At 36.9% G+C, this 13,827-nt stretch overlaps 1 protein-coding gene across 2 annotated transcripts in view; it reads left to right on the forward strand.

Moving 5' to 3' along the window:
- Positions 1-13,827, forward strand: part of UBQLN1 (ubiquilin 1) — a 39,697-nt gene that overhangs the window by 9,338 nt on the left and 16,532 nt on the right. For both annotated transcript variants that reach the window (XM_029920058.1, XM_029920059.1), the window contains exons 2-3: positions 9,821-9,972; positions 12,101-12,216. In XM_029920058.1, coding sequence (XP_029775918.1) covers positions 9,821-9,972; positions 12,101-12,216 — 268 coding nt within the window. The remainder of the gene's footprint in view (positions 1-9,820; positions 9,973-12,100; positions 12,217-13,827) is intronic.

Genomic DNA, 13,827 nt, shown 5'->3' on the forward strand with positions numbered 1-13,827 from the left:
TATATACCTGCCGCCCAGGCTGCGCGGCAGCTCATGATAGGCTGGCAGAGGCAGGGCTGACCCATTCCATGGCCTCGCATTGGTCGCTCACTCATCGCGGTATCTGGCCGGGGGGCGGGAGCACTAGAGGCCGGCAGGCCGTACCTCGCCATGTGCTCGGGCAGGGTGCCAAGGCGCCATCTTGCATCCGCCTCCTACACATTAGTTTCTGCTGTACAATACAATGATTAAAATTTATTTAAATGTTTATCAGAGTTTGGACTTAACAATCTAAATGTGATCAATAATTATAATTTGTGATACCGTTTTGTGATTATATAGACTTTATCCTCACTACCCTGTACTGAATTGCAGGGGTGGGGGCTGCTTTGCTTAACCTCTTAATCCCGTGGTGCTTGTCACATATTGAGTGATAATGCTATTTATTGAGTGAGAAAACAGTGTTTTAAAGATTTATTTGCGATATTTTGTACTTGATATTTTAAACTGTGATTTACTTACAAAAATGTGATGTTTATTTTTAGTATGATTAAATGTCTAATGGCATTATTTCTTTTGTTCTTTCTGTGAGAACAGCTTTCACTATTTAAAAATATTTTTCATTAGGATTGGAATTTTTTTAGGGACAAAAGCTGCTATCATCTATAAATCTGTTTTATGCAAAAAGTTTTGGGTTAGCATGGAGAACGTTTCATTAATTATGAGTAGGATAAAGTGTATTTGTGTGTTTCTCTCTTCTGCAAAATATTTTCGTTACCCCAGAAGATCTGAATTCTGTTTTTTCCAGGTAAATTTCTGCTATTCTGAGCTAGTTTGATGTCTTATAGTTAATGACAACATAGACTGCTTTGTTTACTTATTACTGGTTAAGGAGACGCTATACATTCTAGACTCTGGTGTAATGGTTTTTGATAAAAAATTTTATAGCCTTTACACTCTTGGAGATTTTGTCTAGAAAAGCATCTGTGTATTCATACATTATTTTCTATTCTTGTTAAGCAGATGAATCATTCATTACCCATACTTCACTCTTTTCACTTGTTTGTGGTCTTTCCATTCATAATGGCATATATGGAACTATCTTATTCCACTAGTATTTATTATTCATAAAATTTTCGTTCGTATTTTGAGAAAGGGGGAAATGTATATTGGCTTATTAAGTATATTGAAACATGGTCTGCATTTTGGAGAGAATGTGAACTCTGGAATTGGAGACATCTCTGAGCAAGGTGCTTTCCCTTTGAGCCTCATGGCAACATTTTTAACGTGTGATATAATACTTGCTTCACTAGATTGTTTGGAGCGTTTTATGAGATAATATGTATTAAGTATCTGGCTCAGAGTTATATGCTCTATTTGTATTAGTTTCATTCTTTAATTTCATTCTTTCTGCACCCTTTTGTTTGCCACTGAATGGAGTCTTATTTTTTTGCAGGAGAAGGAAGCTTTAGTAGTATCCTAGCATGTGAGCAGTTGAACGTTTAGTTTGCTATTTTGTCAGATTTAGATCATAGAGACTCTTAAAAATAGTGCATTTTATGGATAATGTTCCGTAATGTTTATGGCTGAGTGTTCAATTCTAGAGAAAGGTGCCCTTTTCCCATGTAGCTGCTTGTGTCTCTAGCATACTTGACATCTTTGTGTAAGATTTATGCAGTTTTTTAATGCGAATACTAACAAGGTTACTCAGACGTCAGTTATTTGGAGAGTGGTAACTGGATGAGCTGTTACATAAGATGGTTTATTGAGTATGGATTTTTTTCAAGAGTTAGTAGTAATATTGAATGAGGAACTGATTGAAAGACTTGGTGACTTAGAAAACAAATAGCAAATGTTTGAATACAGTATATTATTCAGACACCTATTTAGAAAATTCTTGCTGAATGCTATTAATATGTGGTTTTGCAAGAAATATGATTAATATGTATATTTTAATATTCAGAGCTGCTTTTTAAAGGTTGCAAAGTGTTTCTGCTTGTTCCCCACCCCCACCCCCATCCCAGGTAACGGGCAACTTTGGATTGTGGGATATTTGTAAAGGATCATAGTGTTTCTTTTAGCTAACTTAAAATCAGATTAACTTAATTTTAAATAGTTATATTTCAGTTTATCCTCACATAATTAGTTAGAATGTAGAGTGTTTGCCTGTGAGTACTCTGGCCCCAGGCATTTTACATAGATCTCTTAATTCTCCCATCAACCCTACAGAATAAATATTATCTCCGTTTTACTGATGAGGAAACCTTGGGTGAGAGTTACTTAGGTAATATTCTCAAGGCCATAACTTGTAAGTGGCAAAACCAAGATTCGAATTGAGGTCTAAATGTTTCAAAAACATTCTTGTTTCTTCCCACTTTGTTCCCTCCCCTCGCTGCAACCCTGGGTGTGTGTCTCATTTCCTTCCTCCAGTCAATCAAGGAATCAAGTGAACAGCTGAGATTGTTCACCATAAAAGTTGATATACTAAAGCGTACATTTTCATTTCAGGGCAGCATTTCAGAGTATATCAGCATTCTATTTTATATGGGTTTCCAATTCTTGATTACTTATTTGTCTCTTCTCCCCTGATTTGGAGGGAAGAGGAGGTATGTATGCTGTCAAGGTAAGAACTGACAGTCTGGTGAAAAGCAGATACAGAACCCCTTAAGAGTGAGTCTGGAACAGTCTCACATTATTGCAGAACAGTAGTTGATACATGCAGGAGTAACTCAGCACTATCAAAAAGTTAAATTTAGTAGAATGTAAAATAATTTCGGTGATCACACAGGGGCAATTTTCAGTTAGCTGGAGAATCGATTGATGTGAAAATACCTGACTTTGGATGATGTTGTGAGAAGTGGCTACTGACTGGTCTGTACATGCTGGGTTGATTTCAAACCATTAACATAAATTACTTCTTTGAAGTATGTTAGAATTTTGATTCTTCTGGTTATTGGGAAAATGTCTGGTTCTTCCTCGTTTTCAACTGTTTGGCCTGTTGGTTATTACTGTAGGTTGTCAGTGCAGGAGCAGAATAGGAAACTTATAGGAAATATGGATCCTTAGAGGGCTATTCTAGCATATATTTGTCATTTTGAGTTAGTGGTTGCCACGTGGAGCCTAAAGACAAAAATGGGAATATCTATCTAGATAGTCTAGAAATAACTAAAGGAAATTACAAAAATCTTTCCTTTATGGTTAAGATTCTTCCCTAGCTAGATAGAAGCATTTTATATAATTTGTTGCATAAGTTTTTTGTTGCTGCAGGGGAATAGTATGTGTGGACTGTCTAAAACAGCTTTGACAGTTTTCATAATTACTGGTTTTTTTTAAGATTACTATTTTTTAATGTTTATTTTATGTTTAATGTTTCATGTTTGTTTATGTTTTAATGTTTATTTTTGAGAGGGGGGGAGGGAGGGAGAGAGGAAGGCAGGGAGGGAGGGAGACGGAGCCCAAGTAGGGGATTGACTGAGAGAGAGAGAGAGAAGGAGACACAGAATCTGAAACAGGCTCTAGGCTCCAAGCTGTCAGCACAGAATCCGACATGGGGCGTGAGCTTAAGAACCATGAGATCATGACCTGAGCTGAAGTCAGACGCTTAACCCGATGAGCCACCCAGGCTGTCATTTTTTTTTTCTGTCAATAACACTTAATTAGTCTCTCATTTTCTCTTGTTCAGTGAAAGTGTAGTAAATAAAACAGACATGGAGGTAAAAATCCAAATGTTAGAAATATTTTGGAAAATTTGAAGCCACTATAAGCTGAAACTATTGCCCTCTACCTAAATGATGCAGAATAGGAGTTTAAGGAAATCTGAAGTATGCAGAGTTTTGGTCCTTCTATAAAAACATAACGTTGTTTACATTGATCATATTTGGATTAGAGTTTTCTAAAATACAGCATACAGTATTGGGAAGCATATCATAGCTTTTTGAAATGGTACAATTAAAAAGTAAGATTTACTCACTTTTAAATGGAGTGGCAGGCAGCTGAATTGAATACTTAATAATTTGGGTTTTGCTAGTTTATGTCAAGCTTTGGATAATTTATTCAGAAGAGTCACTTTAGTCTTCTATTACATTAATCTCCTCATTGGGTTCATAGTGGTTCTGATATCTCATTTGTTTGACATTGATTCGAAATTTAAAATTTATTTTTATAAGAACTGGGTTATAATTGGTAGATTCTGTAGTTTCCCTTTATATAATACTAGAGGTATAGTTGAACTCTCACCATTTCTAACAATGTTTTCCAAGTTTGACTACGAAGTGCTATGAACTCCTACTTGAATTGCCTCAGGTGGCTCTGAGAACCAAGAGTTCTATGAGATTGGAGGATCCTATTTCAACAGTGCTGGAATTCTGTAAGAGAAAGTGTTTTTTAATGGATCTATCAGGACTGGTTTGGTTTCTGGAGGTTTTGTTGTAAGAATTGAGTGAAATAATGTATGTATAGTACCAGGCACATTTTCGCTGCTTAATGAAATAATGATTCATGTAAATGCTTTTTCAACTGTGTATCATGCATCTAGTCCATCCAGAAAGCTCTGATTATCCTTCAGATACTGATGTTAGGAGGATTCCGGTCCTTAAATATTACTAAGGGCTCAACAGAACTATTCACTGCTGTTGTATAAGCTTTTGAGGTTATGGCTGTTTTGTATAACCTGTCTTAAACTGTCTTTGTCAGATATGATGCTCATGGGTAACCATGTCTTCTTTTTGGGTGATCATCTGTGTTGTGATTTCTATGTGTTGTATCTACTCTGGTCCACTACCTGCCACAGACAAGGTGTATATGTTAGCTTCCTGGCCAACTGAGTCATTTGAAATTGGAATGCCCAGGAAAGTCGTCTCCTATGTTTGATTTCCTGCTGTTTCTTATGTGTAGGGCATTCACAATCAACTTTTAAACCTATTTTTAATTGACGTATAATACAGAGAATGCACCCATCATGAATGTACAGTTCCATGTATTAGCACAAAGGTCCAATCCCACAGAAGTCACCTTGTGATCAATCCCTTACAATCACCACCTTCTCTCAAAGGTAACCACTATCCTCACTTCTGGCATTACGGATTTTACCCCTCCTTTTACATAACTTGTGTATATAAATGAAATCACACAGTTTATCTTCACTTGGGATTGGGTTTTGCTCTGCGTTGAAGGATCCATGATAACATGTGGCTGTAGCTCATTTGTTGTCATTGTGTGTAATATCTTGTTAAGTATACCACAATTTGCTCTCAGTTGGATTGTGTAATGTTTTTGGCTAATAAAGAATACTGGTTTGCACTCCTTGAACATGTCTTTTGGTGTAGCTGTAGACCCGTAATTTGTTAGAGAAAATACCGTAAGTGAAATTGTTGAGTCAGTAGAGTAAGCATAAATTCAGCTTCCCATAAGCTTCTACTTCAAAATATTTTCCCAAATCATGCCAATTTATATTTCTTTATCATCTACATTTTTGGGGAACGTTTGTTATACTTAGAGCAGGTAGTGGTCCTTACACTTAGGTGTACATCAGGATCATTTGGGAGACTGGGAGATTGCTGAGCTCTATCCCTGGGGTTTCTGATTTGGTTGGTATGGGCTGGGGACTGAGAATGTGCATTTCCACCAAGTTAGCCTAGTAATGATGAGTGCTGCTCGTTTGGGGACAGTACTTTGAGAACCACAGCCTTTGTGCAGTTTTGCAACCTTGTCATTACTGACATTTTGAATTGGATAGTTCTTTGTTGGGGCTGTCCTGTGCATTATAGGGGGTTTAGCAGCATGTCTGGTCTCTACCCACCAGACGCCAGTGATACTTACCCCCCTATTGTGACTAGCAGAAGTGTCTTCAGACTCTGCTAAATGGTTCCCAGAGTTGATAGGGGCACCCACCTATCAGAGTTGATAGTACCACTGCTATAAGGTAACTGGAAAAAACTCTTATGTCTGTATCTTTAAGTTTTTTTTCTTTTATAATAGTTAGATTCTCCTTGGAGACACTGTAATATTAAAATTTTCCTGCCTGATGGTGAAGACCCCCCTCCCCACCCCTTGCCAGCATTGTTTCATCGATGTGAGGTGAAGGGAGAAAGGCTCAGCATGGAGTAGGTCTGTGTTTAATCTTTATTTTAGTAGGCACTCCTGCTTTCAGTGTGCTTTGTGTGTTCTTTAGTCCAACCAGTCTGTTCCCTCTCTAGAAAAGAAAAAATCCTCCAGTCTTTTGTTACAAGGGTTTCAGGAAGAGCAGTTGCTTGCTTACTGTGAAATGAAGAGGTATCTGCCTCTGAGACTTTGAAGTAACCCTCCTTGTTTTAGGCCTTAGGCATCTCTTACTTCACCACCCCCTGCCCTCAGCTTCTGGTGGTACCGGTATTGGTTTTCTGGGAATTCTGCATATGCTGGCAACTGATTGCGCTATTAAGCTTTCTGCACTGCCAGGTGAGGGTTCAATTCTCTTGGGTCTGCTAAATTAATTGACTCAGGTGCCCAGCTGATGTCCAGCTTTAACATCGTCTTCCATTTGAGACGAAAAGGTCTCAATTTGTTCTGTCATCTTGTTTTGCTAATCCTATCTCTGAAAGAGATTTGTATCTGGACTACATAAGTATTTTTTGCAACTCCTTCATAAAAAGGCAAGTCAATTTTAAAAAGGTCAAAGAATTTGGATAAATAATTCTCCAAAGAACATATAAATAAGCACATGAACAGATATTCAGTGTCATTAGCTCTCAGGGGAATGCCAGTCAATACCACCAGGATGGCCATAATTAAAAAGGTGATAAATATTGGTGAGGATGTGGAGAGATTGGAACCCTTATTCCCACCCTGGGAATGTGCAATGGTACAGCCACTTAGGATAACACTCTGGTGGTTCCTCAAATAGTCAAAGAGTTACCATATGACCTAGTAATGCTACATCTAGGTATATACCCAAGAGAAATGAAAACCTACCTACATCCACACAAAAAACTTGTACATAAATGTTTATAGCAGCATTATTTATAAGAACTCAGAGGTGGAAACAACTCAAATGCCCATCATTTGATGAATAAATAAACAAAATGTTACATATCCATGCAATGGAATATTATTCGGCTGTGAAAAGAAGTGAACTATCGATACAGGCTACAACATGAATGAACCTTGAAAACATTATGCTGGGTAAAAGAAGTCAGTTACAAAGACCGCATGTTATATAATTGTATTTATGTGAAATGTCAAGAATAGGGAAATCTACAGAGATAACAAGTAGATCAGTGGTTTCCTAAGAGTTGCAGTGGTGGGGGAATAGGGAGGTGATAGCTAAAGGGTACTGGTCTCTTTTGGAGAAGATGAAAATGCTCTAAAATTGTGATGATTGCACATGTCTGTGAATAGACTCAAAGCCATTGGACTGTATACCTTAAATGGGCAAATTGTATGGTATGTGAGTTTATACCTCCTTAAAGCATTAAAAAATTTTTTAGTGTTTTAGTAGGGATTTGACAGATGTCAATGTAGATGTGTTTCTTTAGTCAGGCACCTTACCTTAAATCCTAAAATATGCTAAAATGCTATATAATTATAGGTTAGACAAACTGTTTCAGAATGACATTTGAAGGATATTAAAGGTTCTGAAAAGGTAAGATTTTTTTCAAGGTTAAGAAACACAAATCTGATCTCATTTTACGTATGAAATAGATTATTGTTGAGCTGGGTAGATTGGTCCTTAGGTCAGACTTAGGTTTGAATCCTAACCTGGCAGTTTATTAGCCAAGTCACTGAGAGGAGAGGGCCATATTGAACCTTGAACCTCTCTTTGTTTCAGTATCTGAAATAGGATTAAAAACTTGATCTCTGAGTTACTCTGAGGATTAAAAAAGCTGGCACAGTAGTGGCTACTACATATTGACCCCCATCAGTGTGCCTGATGCTTGCATTTTACATACATTCTCATTCAGTCCTTAGAAAACCACGTGTTCTGCAGCTCATTGCATTGTTGTTATTTCCAGTTGCTTCCAAAGAGAGAAATGACATGTCAGTAATGGAATGTGAAATTATTGATTTGGTGTTTTAACAAAGATTTGTTTAGTTATTTGGAAATTGCTTAAAATAGATAAAAGGACTAAGGGTCATATATTTTCAAATGGAGAGCTCAGACGGAAAAGCTCCAAAATATTTATTAATGCAGCATAATTTTGCATTATCATTATGAATAAAAAACAGTTGGTTTACACTGAATGTTGTAACTTTATTATGGAAAATTTCATTCTTACACAAAGGCAGAGTGTGATATGTGCTTCTCATTTTCAGCAATGATTGATATACAGTCGTCTTGTTTTATTTATATCCCTCTATACTTCCCCTTCCCTGCCTTCTGCAAGATTTTATAAAATCTCAGAAATTATCTAATGTGGGCGTGCCTGGGTGGCTCAGTCAGTTGAGTGGCCGACTTTGGCTCGGGTCATGATCTCCCAGCTCATGAGTTCGAACCCCACGTCGGGCTCTGTGCTGTTGTTGCAGAGTCCACTTCGGATTTTGTGTCTCCCTCCCTCTCTCTGCCCCTCTGCTGCTCTCATGCTCTCTCTTTCAAAAATAAATAAAACATTTAAAAAAAGTTATTTAATGTGTCGTCCCACTCATGGCAACCAGAAACACTCCCTTATATTTCCAAAATATTTCCTTGGTGATAGTGCCATCATCTATTGAGACCCACTTCTGTAGGGTCTTGGGGTAGAGTGGTTTAGGATGTAATTCTTTTCTGAATTTGGACCGGTTCCCTGAGGTAGTTTGTTCACGTAGATTCCTTGTCCTACTCATATGTCCTGATTTGGACAGTAGAGTAAAGCCTAAGCAGATAGGCGATTTTTATAAAAATATGTGAAAATACTGATCTAACAGAATAAATAAGGGTTTTTTTTTTTTTAATGGTATGAAGATCTTTTTCTGTTTTTGCATGTTATTCTTGTCCCTGAAAAGCCTTTCTTCAGGTTTTCTTGGCTACTTCCAAATCTTTCTTAATTCGTTGGAAAGCTTTCTTTCTTTCTTTCTTTTTTTAATGTTTATTTTTGAGACAGAGAGATGGAACGTGAGCAGGGGAAAGGGGGAGAGAGAGAAGGAGACACAAAATCTAAAGCAGGCTCCAGGCTCTGAGCTGTCAGCACAGAGCCCTACACAGGGCTCGAACCCATGAACCTCAAGATCATGACCTGAGCTGAAGTTGGCCGCTTAACCTACTAAGCCACCCAGGCGCCCCTGGAAAGCTTTCCTTAAATGTCTTTGTGCTGCCTCTTTATGGTTTATTTGACTAATGCTGTGGAACTGTTTTCCTTCAGGGAAAGACTTTTGCTCTGTATCTTTGCATATGGACAATATTTGCATATGTGTGTGGATAATACTTGTTAATAAATGTTAAATAATAAAGGTGGGGAGGAAAGTAAGTATAGAAAGCCAGGAATATGATGGTGACTCTATATGTATTCAACTGGAAAGGAGCAGGACTGGAGATGGACATCTGAGGCATAGATTATTATAAACTGGGTAACAGCTCTGCATGGCTTAACTACATTTAGCACCACTGATACAGAGAGAACAAGGATATTGGGAAGAAATGAACTGTTAGGCCTTAGCAGAAAGTTGAATATGTGTACTTACAGTAAAACCTTGGTGTTAGAGATGAGTGAAATGTTAATACTCATTTCCCACTAGGATCAAGATACTGACAGAGAAAAGATGTATCTTTATATTGTTTGAATTGTTGACCATATCTGTAGTAGGGACCTTTTTGAGGTACTAGTAGAAACTAGACTGGGTAATGCTATGCAAACACTTGTAATAATATTCATTTTGTTCTTATCTTACGTAGTTCAAGGAAGAAATCTCTAAACGTTTCAAATCACACACTGACCAACTTGTGTTGATATTTGCTGGAAAAATTTTGAAAGATCAAGATACTTTGAGTCAGCATGGAATTCACGATGGACTTACTGTTCACCTTGTTATCAAAACACAAAACAGGTATGTTTTTAGAAGACATAGAGCTTTAACTTGTGAATAAAGGCTTATACAGTTAACCCTTGAATCATGCAGATGTTAGGACCAGCAACTCTTAAGCAGTCAAAAATCAGAGTATACTTTTTGACTCCCCCAAAACTTTACTAATAGCTTATTGTTGACTGGAAGCCTTACTGATAACATCAGCAGTTGGTAAACATACGTTTTATATGTTGTATGTATTATTTATTGCTTTCATACTGTAAGCCAGAGAAAAAATGTTACTAGCAAAATATGTTTATAATACTATATATATATGTCTTTATTGGAAAACATCCAACTATAATTGGATCTGTACAGTTCAGACCTGTGTTTGAGTCAACTGTATTTCTTTTTAAAAATTAACCAGTCTTTAAATGGCTTTCTCCACCATTACTATTCATATAGATTAAAATTCATTTATTTGTTGCTGTTGGTAATAAATTACAAAAAAAGAATGTGATTCAGTAATGCTGATGCTTACACATTTGATATTTTAGGCACTTCCTCAATATTCAATCATATCTAAATTATTTGAATTATAGAACAAATTGTTTCTAGTTAGCTATGTTTTTTGTTTTAAGGGAGATTTTTGGACAAGTTCAGGGGTGTCTCATCTCCTTGGCAAACCACAAATGAGTAGCCATATTTCACTTATCAGTTTTCAAAAGACCTTTTTACTGTGTGTCATTAAGAAAAAATATTGCAATCAATCTGTTAGATTTTTTCACTCGAAATTTTTATATTTAGTGAAAGAGCTCTTTTAGACTAGGGTATTTTATCAATATCATTCTTCTGCATATGTACTGAGAAAACATACATGAAATAAATGGGTTAAATTCTTCCTAACACTACTTCACATCGAATGATTCTTTTGAATCATGTTTTGACTTTAGGATAAGTATTTAGGTTTTTGCACATGTGATGAAACTGTACTATGGAGAATTTGTGGTGTAGCATTTCCTAAAAGATGCATACAGTATTTTCTTCAGGAATTCCTTCCAAGCTGCTGACACTCACTCTGCAAATTTTTATGCTGATTTTTCCCCCAACAGCAAATATTTGCTTCACTTATAGAAAATTCATTCCTTCTTTTCCTGTTTCTATACTTTCCTGTGTACACAGTAACTTCGTTAGTACCATTTAATGGTGAAATTTTTCTGAAGAAACTTTATGTGGTATTAAATACAGCATGTCTAGTATCATCATTCATTTGAAGTCATGTAGAATTCTGTAGAATACAAATGTGCAGGCATGGCAGTTGATGACCAGATGTCAGCAGTTGTAAGATCTTGATTTCAGAAGTGTTATAGTGAAAAAAATGTACATCTTAAAATCCACGAAAGAAACAGTGAGTGAGATTCAGAACACTTAACTGGTATCACATGGAAGGGGTTTCCAATAAAGTATCTTTATTTTTTTACCTAACGATAACTTGTATTGATATAATTATTTAATATTATTACCGGTATTGATTTTTCATTGTGTTGTTGGTGAGCTCTTTTTATTTCCTACTTTTAACAGTTTAAGAGGCTGAGTAGAACTGCTTCCCACCCCCTCATCCTAAAGAACTTAGGAGGAGGTAGATAAGTTATTTATGGGAGCGTCTTGGTGGCTCAGTTGGTTAAGCATCTGGCTCTTGGCTTCATCTCAGGTCATGATCTCGAGGTTTGTCAGGCTGATGGAACAGATCCTGCTTGGGATAGTCTTCTCTGCCCCTCCCCTCCTCAAGCTGTCTCTGTCTGTCTCTCTCAAAATAAATAAACAAACTTGAAAAAGTTGCTTATGTAGTCAGCCATGGTGTTAACTGGTCATTGATTTCTCTTCTGTGAGGTGACCTGTCTCCGTATCTTACATTATCATTATGATTGAAAGGAATGAAATGCTATGTACATATACTGGAGGAGGAGGGGCAGTTGAAGGGTAGTTTAAATTGGATAAGGTTTTGCTGTTTCTTTATAGTTCTTAATTCTGTTATCTCAGGGTATTTACCTTGTAATTGAATTGGTCTGAAAACTTAACACTTTTATTTCTGAGAATTTTGGAATTTCAGAGGTTCTTTTAAAAATAATTAGCTCCACTGTTTACACCGCGATTTGATTACTTTTCCTAGGCCTCAAGATCATTCAGCTCAACAAACAAATACCAGTGGAAGCAACGTTACCACATCATCAGCTCCTACTACTAACTCCACATCTGGCTCTGCCACTAGCAGCCCTTTTGGTTTAGGTAAGTGTCTTTAGTTCCTTTATAGGGACAGGGAAAAAACTCCTTTTGACCAAAGATAGTTTTGGATAAAATAGAATTAAACATTAAGTTATCTCCACAACAATGACAATAACTTCTATAACTTCTTTAATTGTAGGTATTAAAAAAGTAGTTAGAAAATACAGATGTGTTTGGTTAGCTTACATTTGCATTTAATAAATGATAAATAAGTGGCTATTTTTTTTTAATAATGAAAACGATGTAGTTTATGTATACCAGATCTGGCACATAGTTGAATCTGAGGAAGATTAGCTAATTGTTGATCACAAGCTAACTCTCTGAATATAATTTTCTTATTTGTAAAATGAAGGACTCAGACTGTATCTATTTCTTGAACACACAGAGGAGGACTGGGGCCTGGGTGTAAGTGATTTGTCTAAGGAGCTCCTGCATCAGCCAAAACCTTTATTTTTTCTCTTCTCTTCCCTTTCCTTCCCTTTCCCCCCTTCCGCCTTCCTCGTTTCCTCTTTCCCCTTTCCCCTTCCCCCTTCTCTCCCTTCCTTTCATTCTTTTTAATGCTTATTTATTTATTTTAATTTTATTTTATTTTTGAGAGAGTGAGTGCTAGCAGGAGAGGGGCAGAGAGAGGAGAGACAAAAGATGCAATGTAGGCTCTGCACAGAAAGCAAAGAGCCTGATGCAGGGCTTGAACCCAGGAAGTGTGAGATCATGACCTGAGCTGAAGGCAGATGCTTAACCAACTAAGCCACCCAGCTCAGTAAATACTAATAAGTAAATACTTACTAATTTATTTAGAGAGAGCACACAAGTAGGGTGAGGGGCAGAGAGAGAGGGAGAAAGAGAATCCCAAGTGGGCTCCACTGCTATCAGCGCAGAGCCTAACATGGGATTCAGTCTCCTGAGTCGTGAGGTCATGACCTGAGCCAAAATCAGTAGTCAGTTGCTTAACCGGCTGAGCCACCCAGGTGCCCCCAAAACCATTTTCTTACTTTAGCTTTATACTAAGTTTCTGTGGAAGGTTTTTTTTGGGGGAAAGCAAGTATTAACGAAACTAACAAACATTAAACTAGACATTGAACTTGATAGATATATGGCTCGCTCCTTCTTTTAGTTCTTAATTTGTATGATAATAGGGTAGTACTTTGAAATGACATTAAAAAAAATAAGTTGCTTTTACCTGTCAAGGATTATAGCTTTTCTTCCTTCCAGAAAAAGTTTTTTAATAATTTAATTCTTTGCCAACTATGCGGGAAGCATTTTAGGGCGTGGCAGGGATTCACATTTGCCTTTCTTTTCTTTTCTTTTTTTTTTTTTTAACTTTTACATTTTTCCTGCTCTTGTTTTTAAAATTCAACATAGGTTGAATGTGTTTCTTTTGGTATGTTTTAGATGGCAGAATTATTGACATGAACAATCTAGAGAGATTAGGATGAAATAATTTCATGTTCAGAGTCATGAAAGGTATTGTTGAAGTAAATTTCTCCCCTCTTTCCTCATTTTAAAGGCATTTTAAAGAAATTGAAGCCCATACCGGATTTTAGTTAATTTAAGGCCGTATGTCTCCCCATTTCCTTCATTCCCAGGCTCATTCCTCCCACCTCCTCTCTTGGT

This window comes from Suricata suricatta, chromosome 13, assembly GCF_006229205.1.
Source record: "Suricata suricatta isolate VVHF042 chromosome 13, meerkat_22Aug2017_6uvM2_HiC, whole genome shotgun sequence".
In the NCBI taxonomy this organism is placed as follows: Eukaryota; Metazoa; Chordata; class Mammalia; order Carnivora; family Herpestidae; genus Suricata; species Suricata suricatta.